Genomic DNA, 24,306 nt, shown 5'->3' on the forward strand with positions numbered 1-24,306 from the left:
GGATTAAACAAAGACTGTGAATGGCTTGCCAACTACAAAACCAGTTTCTCCTCCCTTGGTTTTCACACCTCTACTGCTAGAACAGGGCCTCATCCTCCCTGATTGAACTAACCTCATTATCTCTAGCTTGCTTGCATATATATACCTGCTCCTGGAAATTTCTACTACATGCATCTGACGGAGTGGGTATTCACCCACGAAAGCTCATGCTCCAAAACGTCTGTTAGTCTATAAGGTGCCACAGGATTCTTTGCTAGTCATACTGTAGCATGTGCTACTGTCATGGGTGCTCCTGGCTGGCCTCTGTGAGGTAGATTGGGGGCACTTAGGCAGACATGCTTCCCTCTTCCCCCACCCCTCCTGGGCTACCTTGGCAGTTATCCCCCCATATGTGTGATGAAGTAATAAAGAATCTGTGAATTTGAAACAACACTGACTTTATTGCCTCTGCAAGCAGAGATCAAAGGGGGGAGGGAAGAGCAATTGGCTTACAGGGAAGTAGAGTGATTCACCATTCTGCACTTGCTCAGCCTATAGTTGAACTGCTCCTTACTACTGTCCAGGCTTCATGAGCCATGGGAGCAGGGGTTAGGCTGAGGTAGGTGCGACTGCGCAGTACTGCCGACTGGGAGAGCAGCCTGAGGCAGAAGCCTCCAGTTCACATGATATTCCAGGCAGGACTGAATCTCTGTTACACAAAACTTAAAGAGAGAATGACCTGAAGTCATTCCCTTTTTTTTTTTTTCCAGGCTCCCCTGACCCACCTCGCCAAGGCCAGCCAGGAGCACTCATGTCTGCCCAAGCGCCCCCAACGGACCTCACCGAGGCTGGCCAGGAGCACTCATGGCTGCCCAAGCATCCCCAACCGACTTCACCGAGGCCCGCCAGGCAAGAAACGATTTTTTCCTGTTGCTTTCACAGGGGTGAGGAAGGCCTGACGACATGAACCCAGAACCACCCGCGACAATGTTTTTGCCACATCAGACATTGGGAACTCAACCCAGAATTCAAATGGTTGGCAGAGACTGCGGGAACTGTGGGATAGCTACAGTTGTCAGTCGCCTCTCCCTCTGTGAGAGCAACTGCAGACAATCGTTTCGCGCCTTTTTTCCATGCAGACACCAGAGCACAGCAAGCATGGAGCCCGTTCAGCTCACCACAGCAGTTATGAGCATTGTAAACACCTCACGCATTATCGTGCCGTTTATGCAGAACCAGAAGCTGAAAAATCAGGTGAGGAGGCGACAGCAGCGCGGTGACGAGAGTGATGAGGACATGGACAGAGACTTATCTCAAAACATGGGCCCTCGCAATGTGGATATCATGGTGTTAATGGGGCAGGTTCATGCTGTGGAACGCCAATTCTGAGCCCGGGAAACAAGCACAGATGGGTGGGACCGCATAGTGTTGCTGGTCTGGGATGATTCCCAGTGGCTCCGAAATGTTCGCATGCGTAAGGGCACTTTCATGGAACTTTGTGACTTGCTTTCCCCTGCCCTGAACTGCAAGAATACCAAGACGAGAGCAGCCTTCATGGTTCACAAGCGAGTGGCTATAGCCCTATGGAAGCTTGCAACACCTGATAGCTACCAGGCAGTCAGGAATCAATTTGGAGTGGGCAAATCTACTGTGGGGGTTGCTGTCATGCAAGTAGCCAATGCAGTCACTGAGCTGCTGCTGTCAGAGGTAGTGACTCTGGGAAATGTGGAGATCATAGTGGATGGCTTTGGTGCAATGGGATTCCCTGACTGGTGGGGCGATAGACGGAACGCATATCCCTATCTTGAGACCGGACCACCAAGGCAGCCAGTACATAAATCACAAAGGGTACTTTTCAATGGTGCTGGAAGCACTGGTGGATCACAAGGGATGTTTCACCAACATCAACGTGGGATGGCCGGGAAAGATTCAGGACACTTGCATCTTCAGGAACTCTGGTCTGTTTAAATGGCTGCAGGAAGGGATTTACTTCCCAGACCAGAAAATAACTGTTGGGGATGTTGAAAAGCCTATAGTTATCCTTGGGGGCCCAGCCTTCCCCTTAATGCTCTGGCTCATGAAGCCATACACAGGCACCCTGGACAGTAGTAAGGAGCTGTTCAACTATAGGCTGAGCAACTGCAGAATGGTGGTAGAGTGTGCATGTGGATCTTTGAAGGGTCACGGACGCAGTTTACTGACTTGCTCAAACCTCAGCAAAACCAATATCCCCATTGTTATTGCTGCTTGCAGTGTGCTTCACAATCTCTGTGAGAGTAAGGGGGAGACGTTTATGGTGGGGTGGAAGGTTGAGGCAAATCACCTGGCAGCCAGTTATGCGCAGCCAGACACCAGGGCCATTAGGAGAGCACATCAGGAAGCACTGTGCATCAGAGAAGCTTGAAAACCAGTTTCATGAGTGGCCAGGGTACAATGTGACAGTTCTATTTGTTTCTCCTTGATGAAAACTCACCCCCTTGGTTGACTCTAAAATACCCTGTAAGCAAACCGCTCTCCGATCACAGATTGAAAATAAAGTCACTATCATTTAAAAAGCATGTATTCTTTATTAATTGATTATAAAAATAGGGAGATAACGCATAAGGTAGCCCGGGTGGGGTGGAGGAGGAGAGGAAACGGGAGGGAAGAGGCTACTTCAATACTTGTTGAATGGCAGCCTTCTGTCCACTGGGGTGGAGTGGTTGGGTGCCTGGAGCCTACCCCCCGTGTTCTTGGGTGTCTGGGTGAGGAGGCAGCTATGGAACGGGGGAGGAGGGATGGTGGTTAAACAGGGGCTGCAGCGGCAGTCTCTCCAGCTGACGTTCCTGAACCTCCACCAGACACCGGATCATGTCACTCTCCTGAGGATAACACAGAGAGATAAAGGATAGATGTTGCTTGAATGCCAGCAAACACCAGGACCATATGCTGCCAGGCTTTGTCATGCAATGATACCAGATTACTTGCTACTAGCATGGCATGATAAAGTGTCCTATCATGGAGGACGGAATAAAGCTGCTCTCCCCAGAAATCTTCTGCAAAGAGTACCTCCAGGAGAGCTTCATGGAGATGTCCCTGGAGGATTTCCGCTCCATCCCCAGACACATTAACAGACTGTTCCAGTAGCTGTACTGGCCCCGAATGCATCCCAAGCCCTCAGGGCAAATTAATCATTAAAAAATGCTTGCTTTTAAGCCATGTTTTATATTTACAAAGGTACACTCACCAGAGGTCCCTTCTACGGCTTCATGGTCTGGGATACCGCCTTGGGAGGGTTGGGAGGGTATTTCAGTCAGGGTGAGAAAAAGATCCTGGCTGTTGGGGAGAATGGTGTGCTGTGTGGTCTCCTCAACCTCATCCTCGTCCTTCTCCTCCTCATCTTCCGAATCGACAAAATCCTCAGGCATGGCGACTGAGAGTACCTCATCATCGGAGTCCACGGACAGGGGTAGGGTGGTGGTGTCAGTCTCCCCTAGAATTGCCTGCAGCTCAGCATAAAAGTGGCATGTCTGTGGCTCTGTCCTGGAGCGTCCTTTTGATTCTTTGCATTTCTGGTATGCTTGTCTCAGCTCCTTAAGTTTCATGTGGCACTGCGTTGAGTCCATGTTGTGGCCTCTGTTCATCATGGCCTTGGAGATTTTTTCAAATGTTTTGGTATTCTGTCTTTTGGAACGAAGTTCTGATAGCACAGATTCGTCTCCCCATACAGCGATCAGATCCAGTACCTCCCCTACGGTCCATGCTGGAGCTCTTTTTCTATTCTGGGACTGCGTGGTCAATGGTACTGATAAGCTCTAGATAGTTACCTATGCTGATCAGCTCTCCACGCTGGGCAAACAGGAAATGAAATTCAAAAGTTCACAGGGCTCTTTCTGTCTACCTGGCCAGTGCATCCAAGTTCAGATTGCTGTCCAGAGCGGTCACAATGATGCACTGTGGGATAGCTCCCAGAGTCCAATACCGTCGAATTGCGTCCACACTAACCCTAATTCGAACCAGCAATGTCGATTTCACCGCTACTTCCGTTGTGTGGACGGGTACAGGGTTAATTCGATTTAATGCTGCTATATACGACCTAAACTCGTAGTGTAGACCAGGCCTGTGAGTGTACAACAAGTTGCAGGATTGGAGTCTTGTCACATCCTGTTCATATTCAAGGTGGCTGTCCTGCTGTATTAGCTGAAATGGGCACAAGCACGTGCACAAACAACCCCATGATACATAGCCAAAAACAGACAAATTAAATTAAAGGTATTTGGAACGGTACTGCAATTTCAGTCCAGCTTAAATACTTTTTCAGTAATGTTGTGACCATGTGAAAACTTTTTAAAGGTTTTAGATTCTTTAATATATAATACCTCATTTTCTGTATTTTTAATAGGACTTTGCTGTACTGACTCACCCAAAATGTGCATAGAAGAATAATGGAAGCCCCTGAATACCTTGATTTGGATGAAATAGATTTTAGCGATGATATATCTGTAAGTATAAATATTCTTTGTTTGTTTAGAGAGAGAGGATTGAAGTGGCTCGATTTCTAGCATAAGATACACATCTCATTGTCATTAGAGGCCAAAGCAGGCTTTTACCTTATGCAGAGGCTACTTATTTTGCTTCAAGTATATATGAACTGAATTCAGGTATATAGAAAAAATAAACAATGTCCCCATGTGCAAGAATGAAAATCAGATTTCTTTTCCCCCAAGGGAAACATAAATCTCTGAAAGTAGCGCTTGGGGCCCACACTTTGCCTGCATTTGTAAAGATAATCTGCAAATCAAATTAATACATTTATTTTACTCATGCTGAACTGCCTTTATTAACTATTTGGGCGAATTACCCATCGAGTGATTATCTACAATCACCAAAAGAATAGTTTTAAATGAATTGAAAATAGTGCCATATGCTATCCCCTTCCCCCATCACCATTTTATTTGTGTAACTTGCTACTCTGCCACATAGGCCAGCTCCAGGCTTCAGCAAGTTTCATTAACAGGTTGCAATTTGATACGTTTTGAGGTCTTATACTGCAGCTAGAGCCAGCAGGACTTCCAGGGAGTCTAAAGAGAACATGGTTCTGTTGCACCACTTCTCTCCTCATCCGTTACTAATGGACTAATGCCCCCCACCTAGGTATGGAATTCAGAGGCATACAATGTTACTTTTGGAGGCTCCGGCACTAAGCTCTGTCCTTGAGCTCAGGATGCCGGATTTCTGCCTCAAGAGGTGGAATAAGTTGGTGGTTAAGTTTCTCCTGAACATTTTATTTTTAAATCTTTATTTGTATTCATTTTCATGCAGTTGCAGTTTATAATCTTCCTCTTCCTGTTCAATGGGTAAATAGCAGCATGGTGACTTCAATCACCTGGATCTGCTACTGTAGCATCTCCCCTGCTGGGCTCCTCTGCCCGCACTCAGACATGGCAGAGCTAGCTTGCAAATACTTGACTTAAATCTAATGAGGTATTCCCTATGTGAGGCATCACTTACAACAGCTACAGAGGGTGAATTATACCCTGCCTCTTCCCAGCGACCCAACACACTTGCTCTGCCAGAGTACAGGGCTCAGACTTGGACTGGCATGTCTGGTCTCCACCTTGCCCCAAGGAGACACAAATCCAATCAGAGGCTTCTGAGTTTTTCAGGGAGAGAGTCTAAGGATGAGGAGGAAGCTAACTGCAAAAGACTTGGGCTGGACAGGGGGAAGAAACCCAGAAATGATCCAAAGTCATCCCCCGCCCTGTGGCTACTGAAGTGGGCCCTTTGTTCCCTGAGGAAAGAAGCCAGGCTCCTACAGAGCTCCTTTTCCTCCCACTGAGATTCAGGAAATTTTCATGATATTCATGGATAAGTCCTGAAAAGTCCAGAGACCCAAAAAGGATCAAGCAAATGTGTCCTTCACAAGGCAGTAATTAATATTATTAATTAACAAGTGGGGTGAAAATCAGGGTTTTTCTCCTTTGCCTTCTTCTCCAGAGGGTTTGTTTACTGGGGCTTTTCTACATAGAAGCTCTCATAGTGCTCTGTATCCTGCTCATGGCCTCATCCCCTCCCTGCAGCATGTCTGGGCATGCTGAGAAGCCTGTTCCTCCTGTGGAGCCCTGCCTCAGTATGCAGCCTAATGGGAATTGTGCCTGTCCAGCTTTTAGCCCGAAGTCCCTTGCTCTGCTTGGGAAAGGGACTCAGATTTCAGGAATGGGAATTGTGCCATATGATCAATAGCCCTAAACTTTTGCTGTGCCACGGAAAGGGGCTGAGGCTCTGGAAAGCAGGAAAGGGTCTCTGTCCTGCCACCTCTCCCTCACTCTGCATACTGGCTCCTAAGCTTTACATTCTTTTCAGACACTCCTCATGAAGCCATGTCATCATGGGATTACAGGGGGGTAAAAGGACTGAGAAATACAAGACCGAAAGATTAGGGATAGCATTGGTGGAATCTCTGGACATGAACTGGGGGACCCAGGCTTGAGCTATGTCAGTGCTGCAAAATGCCAGAGTTTGGACCCAAGTCCCACTGAGACTTGGACTCACCCCACTCCACCTCACCCCAGATGTTCCTAGGACCTGGGTCCTGAGAGCTTGCTAACCCAAGTCAGAAGGCTTTTACATGGATAGTAAGTGGGATTGGGCTTATACCTGTCTGAGACCAGGTTTACAATGCAGTATAGGGGTACTGGCTCTTCCAGTCTAGGTATGTATACCAGTACCCCATCTCTATTGTGCGGTCCCCATCCCAGGTTACTGTGTGTGTACTACCTCCTACCTATAAACAGCGAGAGGAAGGAGTACCACACATGCATCACAGAAAAACAAAACAAAGTTCTCAGCGTGACAGAGACAAAAGGGCATTTGTATATGAGTGCTTATAATTCCTGAAGACTTTCTTCTGAACAACCCTCTGCACCCGAAGTCTGAAGTGGCTGGTAGTAGTCACAGCAAGGCACAGGTCGCACATTACACACTTATACCCATACATAAACAACATGCCAGTCAGTACCTTGTATGGAGAAACAGAACCATTCATAACTGGAAAGCAGCTGGAAAGGATCCATAGCTACCCTTTCTTCAAAATCAGGAAGAGCTTTTGATCCTAGAGCTCAAAATAAAGTATGGCTCTGACCATAGTGTTACCATAATGACAAAGATTTGCAAAGATCCAAAACTTCATTGCATCATTCATTTCTTGAGGGGCCATCAGTAGCCAGTTATCTCCGGTGGCCAGGGTTGCTGATGCCATGCATCAGCTTCATCCTGAGTGGGTTTCTTAAAATGTACCTACAGAAGTTTCTTCAGAGGACATAGAACTGTGCACTTGATGCAGTGACTCCTTCATTCAGACCAGAAAACCTACATTTAACTCCCTAAGTGTTGATCATGGATTCTTCATTAACCTCTGATCAAGTCTGGTGTGCAGACAGAATTCAGAATATTTCATGAATTGATCTGGTCAAATTCATAATTCACGTGTGAGGGGAAAGCTCCTTGGGGGGCAGGGGCTGCCTCTTTTGTATAGTGCCAAGTGCAATGGGGCACTGCCCTCTAGATGCTTGTGATACATATATTATAATAATCCCAAAGTTTTGGTGCTCTCAGCCACGCTAGAGTTTCTGCAGGAGATTTGGTTGGAGCCCTACAACCAAGCCCCTTAGAAACGTGGGTATCAGCCTTAGCAGCATTTTTCAGCCAGGCACATGGGATCCTCTATTTGAGTATGAGGTGCTATGTTTAATCACAATGACAAACTAGACAAGCCTGTGGCTGGCCTTTCTAGCTGTCATTACCTCTGAAAGGCAAGTTTTGGAATTAGTTCTTATATCTATGCAAAAACCACACTGCTCTTGCCACGTGCAAAAGTTTATTCTTGTAGCTTCAGAAACCCTTTCTGTTCAAGCTAATTTCCTCTTTCCACAGTTCCTGGGAAATCGTCGTCCTATCATTTTGTTGTAATCCTTGAGTCCTAGCACTCCAAACACACATCTCAAGTGTGTGTGTGTGTGTGTGTGTACACACACACACACACCAGTTGTACCCTATTCATCTCATTCCATCTGAAACGCAAAGGCCTTATTGCCTCAAAGTTGCTGCAGGCAAGATATAAAAATTCTGCACCAATTAGCATGCTATTATATATGGGAAACTAAAGTCCTTAGAGGCACTAGGGGAAAGTGTATGGGCCTTATCTGAGAAGGTTTGTAAAATAAGTTTCCATTCCTCTGAAGAGGCATGCTTTGGTAGGAAGAAGCTACTGGGTTGGTTCCCACATAACTCGTTAGTTTGCAAAGCTGTTACTTTATAAGGGGAAGCTTCTGTTCCTACTATTACTCTACTATAATAATTAAATTCTGCTTATCCATCCCTGTTTCTGGGATTCACTGTTTGCTTCTTCCTATGAGTAATGAGTGAGGAGAGAGACTTTTAATGAGAGATGTCTTATCTGATAATTTTCTCTCTGTTAGTAGCTTTTCTCCAAACTCAACCCACCCTCGTAGCCTGACCAGAATATAAGTTGAAGTTCTTCTCTAAAAGGAGACTGTGGGTTTGTCTACACAAACAATTAGACTGTGCAAGCTGGGATCTGAATCTGCCCTGCACTAGCCTACTGCAGAGTAATTGTCCATGTGCACCTTGCGGGTGAACACTAACAGTTCATTGGCGCACTTTGATCAAAACACTTCGGAGTGGAACTAGCTCAAAGCACTCTAATGAATTGTTAACCCACAGCAGCAGGATCCACAGGGACAGTTAGATTGTGACAGGCTAATGCAGGGTAGGTTGATACCCCAGTTTTCCACAGTCTAATTGTTTGTGTAGACAGGCCCTTAGATATAATATATTGTCTCAGGTTAATTTAGTACATTTCATATGAACTTGCCTTAATGGTAATAACTGGTTGGTGGAGTGTTTCTACAGTTGTGGAATAACTCTTTTGATGGCCTGAGCTGAAGGGTGGAGCTTAGTCCTGGAGCATCCAGCAACTCACTGGACTGCTTCCAAATTCCGTAGGGAGGGGGAGGAGGGAGTATTAGCATATGAATAATTAATTCTGAGAGAAGCTGCTAACAGAAAGAAAATGATCAGGTAAGAAATGTCTCAGTCCTGGTGTTCTTGAAATACTTGCAGCTGTAATTATTGTGAGCAAAAAAGCTGTTCATGTTAGGTGCACACTTGACAGTTATTACAGGAACCACTAATGGAGTTCATTCCTCCCTCCCTAATCATATCTCTGCCATAAGTGTTTCTCTTTTATCAATAGAAAAGAAAAGTTGTTTATATGCTATATGTCTGGTGAGTGAAGGCACTTCAACACACAAATATTTCTGTTGTAAGAGAAATTTATTTATTTGATTTGTAGCTCACCTTTACGATACAAAGTGCAGAGCCCAAGCTCTCTTGTCAGACAACATTATAAGCTCTTGCAAAGGATTTTATTTTCTTTCTAGCATTTTGAAAGATGCTTTCCTTTTAAAAAAGCTCCAGATGCTTTACTCGCATGCAGCTTCCTTTTAAAATTGATTTTATTTTTACCTATTTTATGTTGACTTTTATTTAAAGGAGGGGGGGAGGGAGGTGTTGAGACACCACAAGACAATGATCCAATCTTGAGAGGATAGTTTATTCCAGGGCACTGTCTTGTTATGACTGTCCCATGTTAGATTATGTCCTGTAATCTCTTTCTAGGCCCAGTTTTACAAAAACATAAAGCAGAATAGATGTATCCTCTTCTTGCCTCTCCCATTTTGCCTGATGCTACTAAATGATGGATTTAACTACCAGTTTCACTGTTGTACAGCTTAGATTGCCCACGCTATTAGGAAGTACTCTGACCTTCTGCTGAACCTTTGAGCTAATGGCATAGATTATAGAACAAGAAATATTATTCCTATCCCCAGGCAGGAGAATGAAGGAGTTGATGTCAAAGGCAAGATTAACTTGGGAAGTACTGGCTTTTCTACTACTCTGCTCATCTCTTGTGTGGTCAAATGCTTGAATAAACAGACTTTGCACAAGGAAAGCGTTCAGGGATGGGTACAGGGGACAGAATTCTCCCTTCTGTCAATCCGCAAAACACTTATGCTGCTGCCCCTCTAATCCCCAGTTACCTGTGTGCATGTGACCAGCAGTGGCTAATTCATCTGGGTTGTTTAGGGCTCGCTGTCAAGCTCTCTTGGCTTTCTGAAACTTCCGGTTTCACCTTTATGCTGCTGTGGAGAGAGCAGCTCCAGAGCACTTTTATTAACCGTTTTCAACTTTCCTGCTACACTTCCTGTTCAGATCTGTCATAAACAGACAGTTAAGGGTTAATGCCTCTTTTACCTGTAAAGGGTTAAGAAGCTCAGTGAACCTGGCAGACACCTGACCAGAGGACCAATAAGAGGACAAGATACTTTCAAATCTTGGTGGAGGGAAGTCTTTGTTTGTGCTCTTTGTTTTGGGTTTTGTTCGCTCTTGGGACTAAGAGGGACCAGACGTCCATCCAGGCTCTCCAAATCTTTCTGAATCAGTCTCTCATATTTCAAACTTGTAAGTATAGTCAGGCAAGGCCTGTTAGTCTTAATTTTGTTTTCTCAGCTTGTAAATGTTTCTTTTTGCTGAGCGGATTTTACCTCTGTTTGCAGTAACTTTGAACCTAAGGCTAGAGGGGGTTCCTCTGGGCTATACGAATTTGATTACCCTGTAAAGTATTTTCCATCCTGATTTTACAGAGATGATTTTTACCTTTCTTCTTTAATTAAAAGCTTTCTTTTTAAGAACCTGATTGATTTTTCCTTGTTTTAAGATCCAAGGGGATTGGATCTGGACCCACCAGGGAAAGGAGGGGGGATGGTTAATTTCGCCTTGTTTTAAGATCCAAGGGGTTTGGATCTGTGTTCACCAGGGAATTGGTGAAGTTCCTCAAGGCCACCCAGGGAGGGGAGAGTTTTGGCGGGACAGGGAATTGGTGAAGTTCCTCAAGGCCACCCAGGGAGGGGAGAGTTTTGGGGGGACAGGAAGTGCTCCAGACACTGAAATTTTTGGATGGTGGCAGAGTTACCAGATCTAAGCTAGTAATTAAGCTTAGATGTGTCCATGCAGGTCCCCACATTTGTACCCTAAAATTCAGAGTGGGAAAGGAACTTTGACAAGATCCAAAGCAGATAAGTAGTGAGTGGAAATTGTTACAATCTGATGGCTGTTCTGTGGCCTATGTGAAGTGCTATAGTGGTCTCAATCCATTTCTCAGTGTACATTTCTGTCCCAGATGAGATCCTTGTGAGTCATCTTGGCCAACAGGTCCAGATCTGAATGGCCACAGAGACTACCTTTGGAATACTAGAGCTGTTTTAAACACAAAATAAATATTTTTTAAGTCTTACATGTGTGTATAAGTAAATAGAAACTATAACTTTCTCTCCCGTAAGATGCTCATTTTTGAGACTCTTAGACTGCCATCATTTAAGTGCCACAAATCACAGATTTATTTGGGTGTAGTTTATATATGAGTAGGGTAATGTTACTCTTGTTTACATTGTACAGAAATATCATTCTGTCTAAAATGATGATAGGTCACCAACTAGCACATCTTCACTTACTACTTCACTACTATTATGAAAGAGCAAATGAAACAGACAACGGAAGAGTGGGAAATGAATAAAAGTGGGAGCACTATGAAACTTGTAAATTGCATTTAATCTCAGATATACCTTTAAAAATCAATACGCTTAAATTTAACCTTCCCCCTTTCCCAGTCACTCCTATGGGGCCAGATAAAATTAGCCCTGTTAGTAAGTTGTATACTGTTCTAGTGGTCCCTTTATGGTTTCTTAGTAGTTTAAAATACAGGCTGCTTACTACACACTCATGTTGTGCAGTTAAAATTATTATTATTACTTACTCTTGCAATACAGCAGTAATACCAAATGCCTTGATGTGTTAGGTATTGCACAAGCACACAGGAAGACAGTCTGTTTCCCAAAGAGCTGTGTGTGGGTACAGGGGTCTCTCTGCATTGTGGCACTGCTGGATTGGAGCTGGGTTTGAAAGAAGATGCTACATGTGACTTTAAGTAACAGTAAGAGGTAATTAAATACAGTAATAAAATTTTATGTTTACATAGATTAGCTGTTGCATTCCTTGATGGATTTGAAATAATTTGAAAGCCTTTTGTCTTCTATTAATAGAATCGGCTGTTCTAAGTGGCTGCTTACCATTGGTTGACTGACTTCTTGAGCAGTAGGCAGAACTAATTATCTTCTTCTAATTTCTACATAGTGAGACGAAAGGCAGAAGGCTGTTAAGACTTACAAACTCTTTTAGATTCAAACAAAAGACATGTATCACTTATAAAACCAATAGAAAAACAACAACTGTCTGTTGTTAAAAGTGAAGAATAAAATACAGAGGGTATGTCTATATCAAATGGTGCAAACAATACATGTGAGCATGAAGTATCAGAATAGGGCTGTAAATGGGTTAATCATAGCCAGTTGGCCCATAGTTTATCCTCTTGGGAAGTAAATTATTTCCTTATAGTCAAGCCATCAGTCTGCTATTTTCTTTTCAGTTATGGGTGCTGTTCTTTGTGTGTTGTTGTTTTAATGTTTACATAAGTGAATTCTGTGTTCATTAAAGGAAGAATTTGAGAGCACTGACATAGCATAGACAAAGTTTTTGTGTAAGCTTTTTGTTTTCATTTTTAATGTCAATAAATATTCATCTGTTATGCTTAGGCAGCCATTTGGATTAGACATGCGGCATAAACAAATGAATTAATAAAATACGTTGTAAGGCTGCTCTGCTAATTCATAATCTTGTTCCCGACCTGCAGCACCCACAGTGTGTCCTGGACACAGATTGTGAATTTACAAAATTGTGGGTAAGAGTTCTGTAAATCACACAAAAACCCTGAAGGGAATAGTTAAGAGTTGATTACCTTACTCATTTTCAATTGCAACTCAAGCTAGGGTTTGTAACCTTGTCTCTGGAGGGGAAAATTGGGTGTTTTTCATTTTACTATGGAAGCACCGTATGTGGTGATGCTTTCTATGTATTGCTTTACTAGTTCTAGATCACTGTTTAAGTAGCAAGCCTTGAAAAGTGTCATGAAAGAGGAATGTACGGTTTTAAACCATGAAGTAGTAAATTTAAAAATGTTTTAAAATTTACTTAAAATATTTTAACTTATTAATACACTGGTGCAACTGTAATCTTAACTCTGGTAGTTAACGCTAATCTTTTTGAGAGAATATTTAATATACAGAGTTACAATACAATATACCAGTTAAAGAATTTAGTATCAGTCAAGAATTTTGAATGATAGGCCAGAATTTGGAACTAAAACTTAGTTGTTTTTTGTTGATTTGATGTGAATGGAAGACAATTGAATTGCTGCATTTTCCAGAATAATATTTAAACAATAATAGTTTGTTCTAGGAAAAGTTCTACAGTGTTTAATAACTGAGAAAACCTTAATTGTAATATGGATAAGAAGCTATCAGTATCATCTAGCTAAAAACAGAGGAGTTAGGAGTTTAAGATGAAAACAAAGGCACTGGAGACCCAATCCAGTGCCTGTGAAATCTGTGAGAGTTTTGCCATTGACATCAATGGAAGCAGGGCAAGGTCCTTGATGCTTTCAGCGGTCACTATGGACCTGATCCTGTGAGGCTGTCAGTGTCCCCACTGAGGTGCTGAGTGTCTCTTGGGAAGTGATGAGCATCTCAGTTCCAATGTAGTGGAAGTTAAGGATGCTCCATATGACAAGTGAAAGATTAACAAATAGCCATTATTGTCACTATACATTTCCCTTCATTTTATTTTTAAAACTGTTTCTGTTATATCTCTGTGCCGCTGCATTTAATTTTTCTTCCATTATTTTTCTTTCTGCTATTATTGGGCTGGCAGTCAATTTTAAACTTGAATGAAACTGCCTAGAATGTACCTGCTAGATATTCTGAAGATTTGCTTGTTTGTGGGTGTGTATATTTAGAATTCATTTAATACAAAGTTTTAATTCAAACTTTAAAAAAATGTTAAGTGCAAACATTTTAGAATTTCTGTTCCATAAGATTTTGTAGTCATTATTGCTGGAATAATGACTGGTTAAACAAGCCATGATCATTTTCAGTAATGTGTGACCACAGATTTACAGCTTCTACTAGCAGAAAAACTGGGGTTGTCTGGATTCCCACTGAATTCTTAGAAATCTCTTGCCTGCTGTTATTAATCTCTTTCTAGTAGTACCATTTTTTTTTCCACAAGTATAAAGATTGCAGATTAAGACCTGATCATGTGGTTTGCTGAATGCCATCTTTTTCAGTGGGGGTGGAGGGCACTCAGCACCTCTTAGAATCTGGGTCATCCCTGGTTGAAAATAAAAAAATACTACTACTAAGCAATCTAGTCTTGTAACATGCTTCTGTTTTGCAACTGGACTTTAGTGTAAACCACAAGATAACTCCTCTTCTGAGTTAGTGAAGACCAGGATAGAGTGTGTCTGCTGTTTAAAGAAGGAGAATCCTCTCTTCCTCACTCTGCTGCTCACTCACTGTGTGCACTGGGGTGTATGACTTAACTGCTTCTTGTCTCGGTTTCTCTTTCTCTAGTGAGGTTTAATAATATATATTTCACAGAGGAGCCGTGAGGCTTAATTAATGTGTGTAAAGCATTTTAAGATCCTTGAATGAAAAGTGGAAAATAACATCACTGAATTATGTGTAGCAAACGTGGCATTCTGGTTAAAGAATGGGAGCCCTACAGCTATCGACACTGTAGTTCAATCCATCAGATAACTTGGAAATTCTGTCTGGAAGAAAGGTTAACAACCATTGGTGGACCAGGACTGGAGCTAGAAAGCTAGAGAAGAAAGTTGCTGGGAAAGGTCTGCTACAGGAAGCAAGTATTGTTACCTCCTAGCAGCTCTGTAGTTTCTAAGCTGAAAGCCATGTCTCTGTATTGACCACAAATGCAGATAGCAGAAATGTAAAAGTGCAAAAATATTTCTGAGAACAGAAGTGGGTGGGAGGAAAGCTGTTAATGAAATCAAGCATACGTTGTTAAACATCATCATCAGATTTATAACACATTTAATTGACTTTTTTGTGGGTAACTGAATATATTTTAATACAGCATAGGACCGACAAAAAGTTTTTACTTCCAGAAGTGGAGAAAAAAGACAGAGAAGGAATGAGTCTTCACTTTTGAGAATGCCTGACAAACAGATAACAGTGGAGTACAAGAGGCCTAATTCTAATTTGAATTACAGACTGTATAATAGTTTAACCTGCGCCAGCTGGTGTTATAGAGCTACCATATTTCTTGGTAGCTTCTTTTAAGAATCTTACTATGCCAGTTCAACATCCTTGTTTTATCTTTATGGTAAAATACTGAAATGTACAGATCAGTGTTTGACTTTTCATGCAACAGCAGCAATAAAAAATACATGCAGTTTATGTGTGTGTGTTTTTGTATTTAATGGTATCCTTCTCCCTTCACATATCACTTATTGTCTTAGAGTATATCTACACTGGAATTAAAACCCCATGGCTGGCCCATGCCAGTTGACTTGGGCTCTGGCTAAAAGGCTGTTTAATTGTGGTGTAGAAGTTCGGGCTTGGGCTGGAGCTCAGGCTCTAGAACCCTATGGGGTGGGAGGGTCCCAGAGCTTAAGCTGCAGTCTCAACCCAAACATCTACACTGCAGTTATACAGCCCCTTAGTGTGAGTCAGCTGGCACTGGCCAGCTGCAGGTGTCTAACTGCAGTGTAGACAGACCCTTATATTGTGAGCAGGAACAAAATATTTGTGTGTGTTTGTACTGCCCCCTAATATAATGGAACTTCTCCCTGGGTTGGGTACTCCGAGTAGCACTGCAATATAAAAATTAATTAATAAATTAAAGTTCTAATGCTGAGACTGCTTAGCATCTGCAGTTCCCATTGATATAGTTGCAGGTGCCCAATGTCTCTCAGGATTAGTAGGCCCTAAAGAAGAAAAGTAAATTATAGAGGGGAGCTGTGTTTGGGGGGTGGTGGTATGTGTTTGAAGTAGCCACAGTCCATGGAGTGACTGTTTTACTTGAGTTCACTGGAATCAAACAAGTAAGTTATTTCTGTAATTGGTCACCTGAGATTTACTTTGTATCATGCAGAGGCATATTGTCACTTGAACTTTAATTTGTTTCAGACATGCAATTGGCAAACTGTCAACAAAAAAACAAAACTGGTATGACAGTTCCTTTTTTGTGTGGAAAGCTGCCATGTTTTTCTATGTTGTTGTTCGGCTTCATCTGTCAATAGCAGACTAGCTAAAAATATGCCTTCCTTTATGAACATATGGTTTTCATACATTCCTCAACATTTTGTGCTATATTAATCCTAAATATTTTTTACTTTACTTTTGACTGTTTTTAATAGCTCTTTTAAATATGCAAAATCCATTGATTTTTTTTTTTTTAAAAGGCATAATGATTTTTTTTTTTAAAAGGCATAATGATTTTCAGATACGCGTTGGTTTGAAAGGAAACTCTTGTGACACTGTAGCATTAAATTAAGGGTTTCTTGATATTGAGTAACCAGATTTCTGTTTGTGGGAAATTGTATTTTTATGAAGTTGGATCATATGGCAGATTGAAGGCATTCCACAAGATTATAAGGAAATGATTGTTGCTTAGTCGGATTAATATGTCATCCTCCCTCCACCCCTTTAAAGTTGAATCCAAAGAATAACTTGTTGATCAACATCAGGTGTATCCCCTCACATCAAAGTGCTAATACATGTTTGTTTTAATGAAAGCTATTCATGGACGCATAGATTTATGTTCTTGTTTGCCTGTGTGTTGTGGGGAGGTGTCTATTTCTGAGATTAGATCTCTAACACACTAGCATATTTTTTCATATAGCATTATATAAATCTGAATTTTACCTGCTATAAAACAAATTATGTTAAAGAGAGGTATGCTGGATCTTGCAGAATCAAACACCATAATATATAGCACAGGCGACCAAAGTAGTCCCTGGGTTTCTAAAGCCCCTGTCAATTTTAATATGGTGGTACCACCTGTGGAAATGATGAATATATGTGACATGTCATCTTAACCCAAGCAGTTATACTCCACAAGGATGACAAGTCCCAGCAAGAAATGCTGATATCTGATGGAGTGCTGGATGCTGGGATGCAGTTGCCATCATAGGCAGGTAGCAACTGCTCCATTTCGTGCAGATTAGGGGTAGCTTTGGGACTCAGCTACATAGGACACTTGGAATGAGAGTGTCCCTACTACTATTGTGTTTTTCTTTTGTATAATTTTGGGAATGAGCCAATTTGTATTTTATATGCATTTTTCCCTCTCTCTATTTCAGTACTCGGTAACTTCTCTCAAGACTATCCCAGAATTATGTAGAAGGTGTGATTCACAAAATGAAGACAGATCAGGTATGCTGCCCACTTTTGTTCTCTCATCCTCTTTTAGGCTGCTTCTTAAAGTGCAAGACTTGACAGCCTTTGCTTCTTGGCAGTGTTCTGCTGGTTTTGTTTTCTTTTATTTTTGTACTGCTTTCTGGAAACATGGATTTTTTTTTTCCAACAGATGTTAGGTCATTAGCACAAAAAAAAAATTCCATAAAAGGATTTGGCTATATAAACGTAAGGTTTCATCTGAGCAATCCAAACCACAATATATGCAACAATTTACTTGAAAACCCAAGAAACCATTGGTGACAAGATATAATGATGTAGGCGCCAATGAAAGAATGTTGGATACGTTTACTCTGCCTATGACATGACCAGTTTGAGGGATGATATTTTGCCAGGGTCTGAAACCCTATCAGAGATGCTACAAGATAGATTCTACAGTACTCTACTCTAAGACATACTGTAACAGTTAAGATTAAAGCAAAGTTTTTGAGTTTAATAATGTAAACTAAATGAAGAATCATGGCATATAGATGAGAACCAGCTGGAGACCTTTACTCCCCCCCACTGACAAAAAGTGCATGCAGTGTTGTTTTTCACTTTCTAAATCAGATTAAGCCTCTTCTGTTTCTCTTTTTGTGATGAACAAAAATGAATTGATGAGAGTAATACTTTACTGTGGAGCTATGAAAAGTTTTTTTATGCTTTCATCTGATGCTTTAAGTGTGCTTTCATTAATATTGTTGAATCTAAAACATTTACAGCAGAAACCTGAGACCTGAAATTCATGGGAAGATGGACCATGCCAGACTTTGGCAACCCTTATTTCTGTAGTTCCTTTCACATAGTTGTAAATTACCAAGGTTTGTAGATAAATTGCAGCTTTCTAATAGCTGCTTCTCCTGCCAGAATCATTAAGGGCTAGATTGTCACAGTCCTTATGGCAGCTGGACTTGAAAATAAAGGGAAGTAAAGCCTCACTTACTTCTCTGCTCAGATTGTGACTGGCTGCAGCAGAGAGGGCAGGGTCTATTCAGACAATACTTTCTGCTGCAAACAAGTGGGTGAGGAAGGGGCGGGAATGAGATGTAAACTATAATGATCTCGGGGTTCATTAAACAACAAACTGGTGAATGAGAAAGGAATAAAACCTCTAATAAAACAAACAAGAGAACTGCTGTGATGAATTGCTGTATACAGCTACATTGTGTTCTCAACCCCAGCTTCCAGGACACCTCTCTAAACTACTATATTTACAATACTGTCCCTTATGAGGGATCGTCACTAAATTATAATCTTCCACACACATATCACTACATAAACTGCTCCACAAAAAGGGGATAAAGCAAGAGGGAGGAGGGTAGGAATTGCAATAAAGTCACAATTCATTCTCTAGTCTCCTCCCAACCAGAATGGTCTGCGCAGCTCCCTTTGAAGAAATAATATTTCTTTTTATTTTCAGAGAGAGCCTTGCAAACATAAACCAATAACAAGGTTGGAATATTTGTTAAGCCTGCTTCTTCTTAGAGATCCTGGGATAGTCACAGCCTGCTGTGCAGCTGAATTGTTAACTAGGTTCCATCTGTAAAGTCCCTTTTGCTGTCCGTTGTCTTCCAATGATGCCCACTGAGTTACTTCTTTACACACCAATTGCCTTAAATGGGGTTGGATAGATGCAACTACAGGCATTTCTGGAAGACAGACGGTAGCGCCAGGGGACCCCTACCAATGGAAATTAACTAAGAGTTCTGTTGAAAATGCTTGATCCAGAAAATAATACAATTTACTTTCTCAGAGCTGGTAACCATTTCAGTCCTAAAGGTTCTGTAGGATTGAAAGTAGCATGACCTTATTTTTTTCATTAAAAGTATAATGGAATATACGCAGGGAGCAGAACTGTTGAGTGAGAAGATATCATTCCATATCCTTGATGGGCATAAATAGGTATAACTCCATTGAAGTATCAGTAGAACTACATCAGTTTATATCAGCTGAGGTCATTTTTACATAGTTGCCTTCGAGAGAGAAACCTTAGCTTTTCTTCCTTAATTTCCCTATTAGGAAATAGAGATAATAATTACCTGTCTTCAAAAAGAGTTGGGATTAAAAAATTAGTCAGTGACTGTATAGCACTAAATAAGTGACAAACTTTAGGATACATGCACACATCACGGTCATACAGGGACATACGAGCTCCTAGAGTCCTGGCTTAAGTGAACAATTATTGCAGAACTTTAAAAAATGTTAGCAGTTATGTATGGACTCAAGAACAAGCATTTGGGTTCATCCTCTCTTGCAGCAGGAGACTACAAGTCCCATCTATTCTCCTTCACACACAGGTTCACCATTCAAACAATGGGGTTTTCCTGTTACTGCAGCTTAGGAGGCAAAATCAGGCCTGTTATGTATGGGGAAATGGCTTGATTCCACTCACTGGGAAAAACCCAGGTTTTATTCTGTTCTACTGTGGTCTCCTGTCCTTTTGACTTCCTGATTTGCAGATTATAGGAAAACTATTAATCTCTCCAAGAGTTATTTATTATGTATTATTTCCACATAAAGAGAAAATATGTCCAGCTCCTACGTAAGATAGTAAAAATGTAAATGAAGACAACCTGATATGTCTGCACTCCATTGACAATTTTAAATTATAATTATATACAGAATAACTGTGCGATATTAGGAGAAGTGTTGGGGCTCCCCTGAGACCTCTTCCATTCAGTTCTCCCAAAACTCAGTTCGACTCCAATCTCATCACTCATGTTCCTTTGTTTGGTAAACAGTAAAGCTGCACTTAGTTGATTAGTCTCAAACGCAGGAGATGGAAGCACACACAATATGAACTCTACCTTATTTTACATTTAGACTTGTTTACTAACACGAGAATGTTCCTGCTGATCTGAGCTAGCCATCCAAACTCCAGCATACTGCTTGTTATAAGAACTTAACTTTCCATTCATTTTCCCAGTCATGCCCAATAAGAAATAAGGCAAGTTACTTATTTCAAGCCAGGTCTACTAGAAGCTGGTCCAGCCCTCCACCTCAAAATCTCATTACTTACTAGGCTAGCAAAATAATAGCTACTCTGCACTCAAGACTTTTCCTCTACCTCAGTAGTGGTGCTTTTGATTAGGTGTGCTGCAGAAAAAATAAACTGCCACTTTTTTTGCCTCCAGCTGTGGGTTTGAATAGGTTTTTTGGTTGTTTTTTTCTTTTGTATTTTAGTTCAGCAAGCTCAATCAAGGGGTCAAGAATCCAGAAAAATATAGATACATTTTTATTTTATATTAAAAAATGAAAGATATGTGTACAGCAAAGTCACTCCAAGACAATTTGAACTGAATTGTATCACCAGAAGCTCTTGTTGAGACTAAAATCCTGTGTTATGTCATTGCCAATCTGTTATTCATGGTGTAAGAATGGGGTTTAGTCATACCGTTTTCTTCACCCATTTCATCTAAATGTTTGAATAATATGGTGGTAACATGAGAAAGTGTTTGGTTATATTGATTTTAAATTGCTCTAATTACCTTTAATCCTAGGAAAACATAACATTATTTACCAGTCAACAGGCTTTCTCATGGATTCCACCCAAACTTTTCAACAGATCTTTTTTTTTTTGTCCCTGCTCCTTCAGGGCCCATCATCATCTGGATTTCACTTCTTATTTTCAAAAATCCAATAATGTATCTCTTTTTTTTTTTCTCACTGTCCATTCTTTTGGTCAACAAGGGGCCAAAGAGTCTGAGAGAAGAATCCCCTCCAGCTGGATTTTCCCCCTGGTGTAAAAGGGTTGGATCTGTCACCTCCATGGCATCTTCTGGCCCTATTGTCTCCTGAAGGTCAAGGATCTGTGCCTAAGGGGAAATGCATTCCTTCGTCTCTCACCTTCTCCCACACTCTGCACAAATTAACAGAGTTAATGCAAAGTGAAGGCATTATCTTTTCTGTGACCCTCTTACCAGCAAGGAGTTACTGTTTAATGGGCACATTGCTAGGACTGTGGAGTCTGAGAGAAACCTTACAGTTCAGTAAAGCTGCAGAGGGCCCCACAGTCAGTCAAGGGGTAACCTTCTTTCCGCCCACTCTCAAATTTTCCCTTCGCTCCAAGGGGATTTGAGAGGTATCTGGGCCTGGGGATATTCGGTGTGATGGTGTAATGACTTGCACCCAGATGGGGTTCTTTGGGCAGTTGGCCTTTATATGTCCCAGTTCATTACACTTATAGCATCTTCCAGCTGACGGGTCACTGGGTCGAGGTGAGTTACTGGAGACTGGTGAGGTGGAAGAATAGGGTGTCTGTGGCTTTCCTTGGGTTGTAGGTGGGGTTTTGGGTTGCCCTCGGTTGTAGGGTTTATTGTCGGTGTGCCCCCTGGGGTTTTCATTCCCCTTTACAGTAGCTTTCTTGCTTTCTGCCACTTCCATCCATTTGGCTCCAATCTCCCCCGCCTCGGTGAGATTTTTGGGTTTTCCATCTGTATGTACCCTGTGTATTCCTCAGGAAACCATCCAGAACTGGTCCAGTTTGTATGAGAGTGCAGTTCCGCAACATCGAGATGAACATGTGGGTTTCCTGATATCCAGTGCCCCTTATAGATTCTTTCCAACGTAGAGGCGTGTTGGAAATGACCCATTCTGGTTCCCACTTTGCGTTTCCTAAACCCGACGGCCATGATCCGGGTTATTTCCATTGCTGTACTGCTGGTGAAATACAGGTTAAAATCGTTTCATGTTTGTCCTTTGACATTCACGGCCACTTCTGCTAAAGGGTCCACCTGAGTTGACCTAGCTCTACACTGGTACTGTGTCTTCACGCGATGCTTGTACCCAATCTAGGCTCTTCAAATTTTCTAAGGCCTCAGTGTCACAGCGCTGACTTGTATGAGGGAATTATTTCTGTGCGCTGTTGAGAGACTGAGTATTGCAAAAGGTGCGTTAGGAGTGATTGTGGTTCTGTTGTCTGTATGCGCTGTTCTAATGCTTCCGTCATCGCTTTCGCATCTGTTTTTCCCTCTCTTGTCACCTTCTTTGTTGTTGTTTTCCATTTCTTGCGTTTCTCTCTCCTCGATTGGATAGGCTGCAATCTTGCAGCTTCGTTGTTTTATAAAGCCTTTCCATCTCTTGTTTGTGAAGGGCCTCCCATCGAATCGCCATCTGGTGTCTTTAGGGAGTCGTATCGTTTGTCCATATCGCAACATGTGCTGCTACTGGTTATCGTTGGAACAATCGACCTGGTTCCTGCGGTTCTTGTGAAGGAGGTCCCTCTGTGAGGTATATGTTCTCTGAATGTACTGCTTGTCTGTTGTCTCCAGAGGCCCTGCTAGCAACCTGCTTTTTAACACTCTCTTCATAGTCTAAGCCCTTCTGAATGCCAATTTAACTAGTCAAACCGACTTTATTTCATGTGTTCGTGTGTGGTACTATCCCATTGGAATTCTATTCTAAGAAAGAACCCTTTTGTCACCTAATTGACTCCGTGCTGAAATATGCAAGCCAAGCTGAGCAGAAGAGAAGACCTAGAAAAAAAAATTCTCTCTCGGCGGCTTTTAGAACCACAAACCCTTACTCCTCTGCTTGACAATGCCCTAGCAGAGAAAAGAAAGAATAATATCCTCACTGCCTGGATCTCTTAGGTCAGTTACTCCCAATCGCTGCCGATCAGTCGAAGTAGCTTCCTACTTCTCCAGATTTGAACTCTTAGTGTTCATTTAAACGAGAACCAGCAAGAACGCTCTAAAGTTAATTACGCAAAGCGTTAGATCTGACTATACGCTGCCAACCACTGACCAAAATTCCAGTGTCTGGCGCCATCTGGTCTCCCCAACCTTCCCTGGGACCCCAACATCTTTCAGATGCCCCTGATCGCCAACAAGGGATGAATAACCACACTTCCTCTTCCTGCCTTTACTTCCTCACAGTTTTTGCCCTTGCCCGGTATGCTAGGAAGTATTTTGCCCGCTTCAAGTCCTGATAACACAAAACACGAGAGACAATTTACCTTCCCCTCCTTCTTTCCCCCTCCCATCTTGTCCCGCTAGAGAGACACGTAATCTGGCATCAGGAGTATTCCTATCGCGTGTCCGAAGAACTAGAAAAAGAAAAGTCAACGAAGTGTTTAAAAAAGATAACTGGATATGAAAAGAAGAGAAAATGTACAAAAATATAATATCGTGTAACAAGGAAATACAGGGCTATTGCTTAAAAAGAAAGATATGAATAAACAGGCTTATACAGGAAAGTAGATCCAGAGTTAAACATTCCAGCACTACATCACTTAATGATTAGCAGAAAAACCAACACAGCCTAATTGTTTTCTACCTTTGTACTCACAACTGAAACGGAGTATTAGAAGTCTTGAAGAAGAAAAGATCCTCTGCAATAGCTAAGCCAAAACAGACACAGACCCAAACATTCCGTCCCTGAGCTTTGAAAAATCCAGTTTCCTGACTGGTCCTCTGGTCAGGTGTTTGGTTCTCTTTGTTAACCCTTTACAGGTGAAAGAAACATTAACCCTTAGCTATCTATTTATGACAAGTAAAGCTGCAGGGGGCCGCACAGTCAGTTAGGGGTTCCAGATCCCTGGGTTTCCACAGGATTTAAGGGGGAAAGCACATCCCGTTCTGTGGGGAAAGGGTATGAGGTAAGTTCTTGTCCATCCAGTTGTCCTTCATGACACACAATGATTCAAGGAGAACTCGGGGGTATGTCTATACTACAACTGAGAGTGAGCATCCAGTGTGAGTAGACAGACTTGCGCTAACAGAGCTCAAGCTAAATTGCTAAAAATAGTTGTGTGTACATTGTGGCTTGGGCAGCAGACCCCCCAGGCTTGCAGGAGTCTCTGCCAGAGCTCCAACGTCCACAATACGATTTTTAGTGCACTAGTTCAGCTTGAGCTAGTGCAAGTCTGTCAACCCAAAGTGGAAGATTTGCTCCCAGC

General features: G+C 42.0%; 2 protein-coding genes across 4 annotated transcripts in view; one reads left to right on the forward strand and one right to left on the reverse strand.

The window, feature by feature from the left end:
- The window catches only part of SNCAIP (synuclein alpha interacting protein), a 117,666-nt gene that overhangs the window by 48,733 nt on the left and 44,627 nt on the right, over positions 1 to 24,306 (forward strand). For all 3 annotated transcript variants that reach the window (XM_032790777.2, XM_032790779.2, XM_032790778.2), the window contains exons 2-3: positions 4,361 to 4,460; positions 17,315 to 17,387. In XM_032790777.2, coding sequence (XP_032646668.1) covers positions 4,404 to 4,460; positions 17,315 to 17,387 — 130 coding nt within the window. In that variant the 5' untranslated portion in view covers positions 4,361 to 4,403. The remainder of the gene's footprint in view (positions 1 to 4,360; positions 4,461 to 17,314; positions 17,388 to 24,306) is intronic.
- Positions 3,153 to 4,394, reverse strand: LOC142047028 (uncharacterized). The gene is made up of 2 exons (XM_075067490.1): positions 4,338 to 4,394; positions 3,153 to 3,773 (listed from the first exon to the last, which is right to left on the reverse strand). Exons 1-2 carry the CDS (start codon positions 4,392 to 4,394, stop codon positions 3,153 to 3,155), a joined length of 678 nt encoding a protein of 225 aa, XP_074923591.1.

The sequence above is a fragment of the Chelonoidis abingdonii genome, chromosome 6, assembly GCF_003597395.2.
Source record: "Chelonoidis abingdonii isolate Lonesome George chromosome 6, CheloAbing_2.0, whole genome shotgun sequence".
NCBI classification, from domain to species: domain Eukaryota; kingdom Metazoa; phylum Chordata; order Testudines; family Testudinidae; genus Chelonoidis; species Chelonoidis abingdonii.

What these genes read in the sequence shown, in the direction of transcription:
- LOC142047028 (XM_075067490.1), bottom strand. Translation starts at nt 4,394, where the DNA reads ATGCACATTTTGGGTGAGTCAGTACAGCAAAGTCCTATTAAAAATACA. An exon ending in TTAAAAATACAGAAAATGAG is followed by an intron (nt 3,774 to 4,337) that starts GTATTATATATT and finishes GTAACTATCTAG; the next exon opens with AGCTTATCAGTACCATTGAC.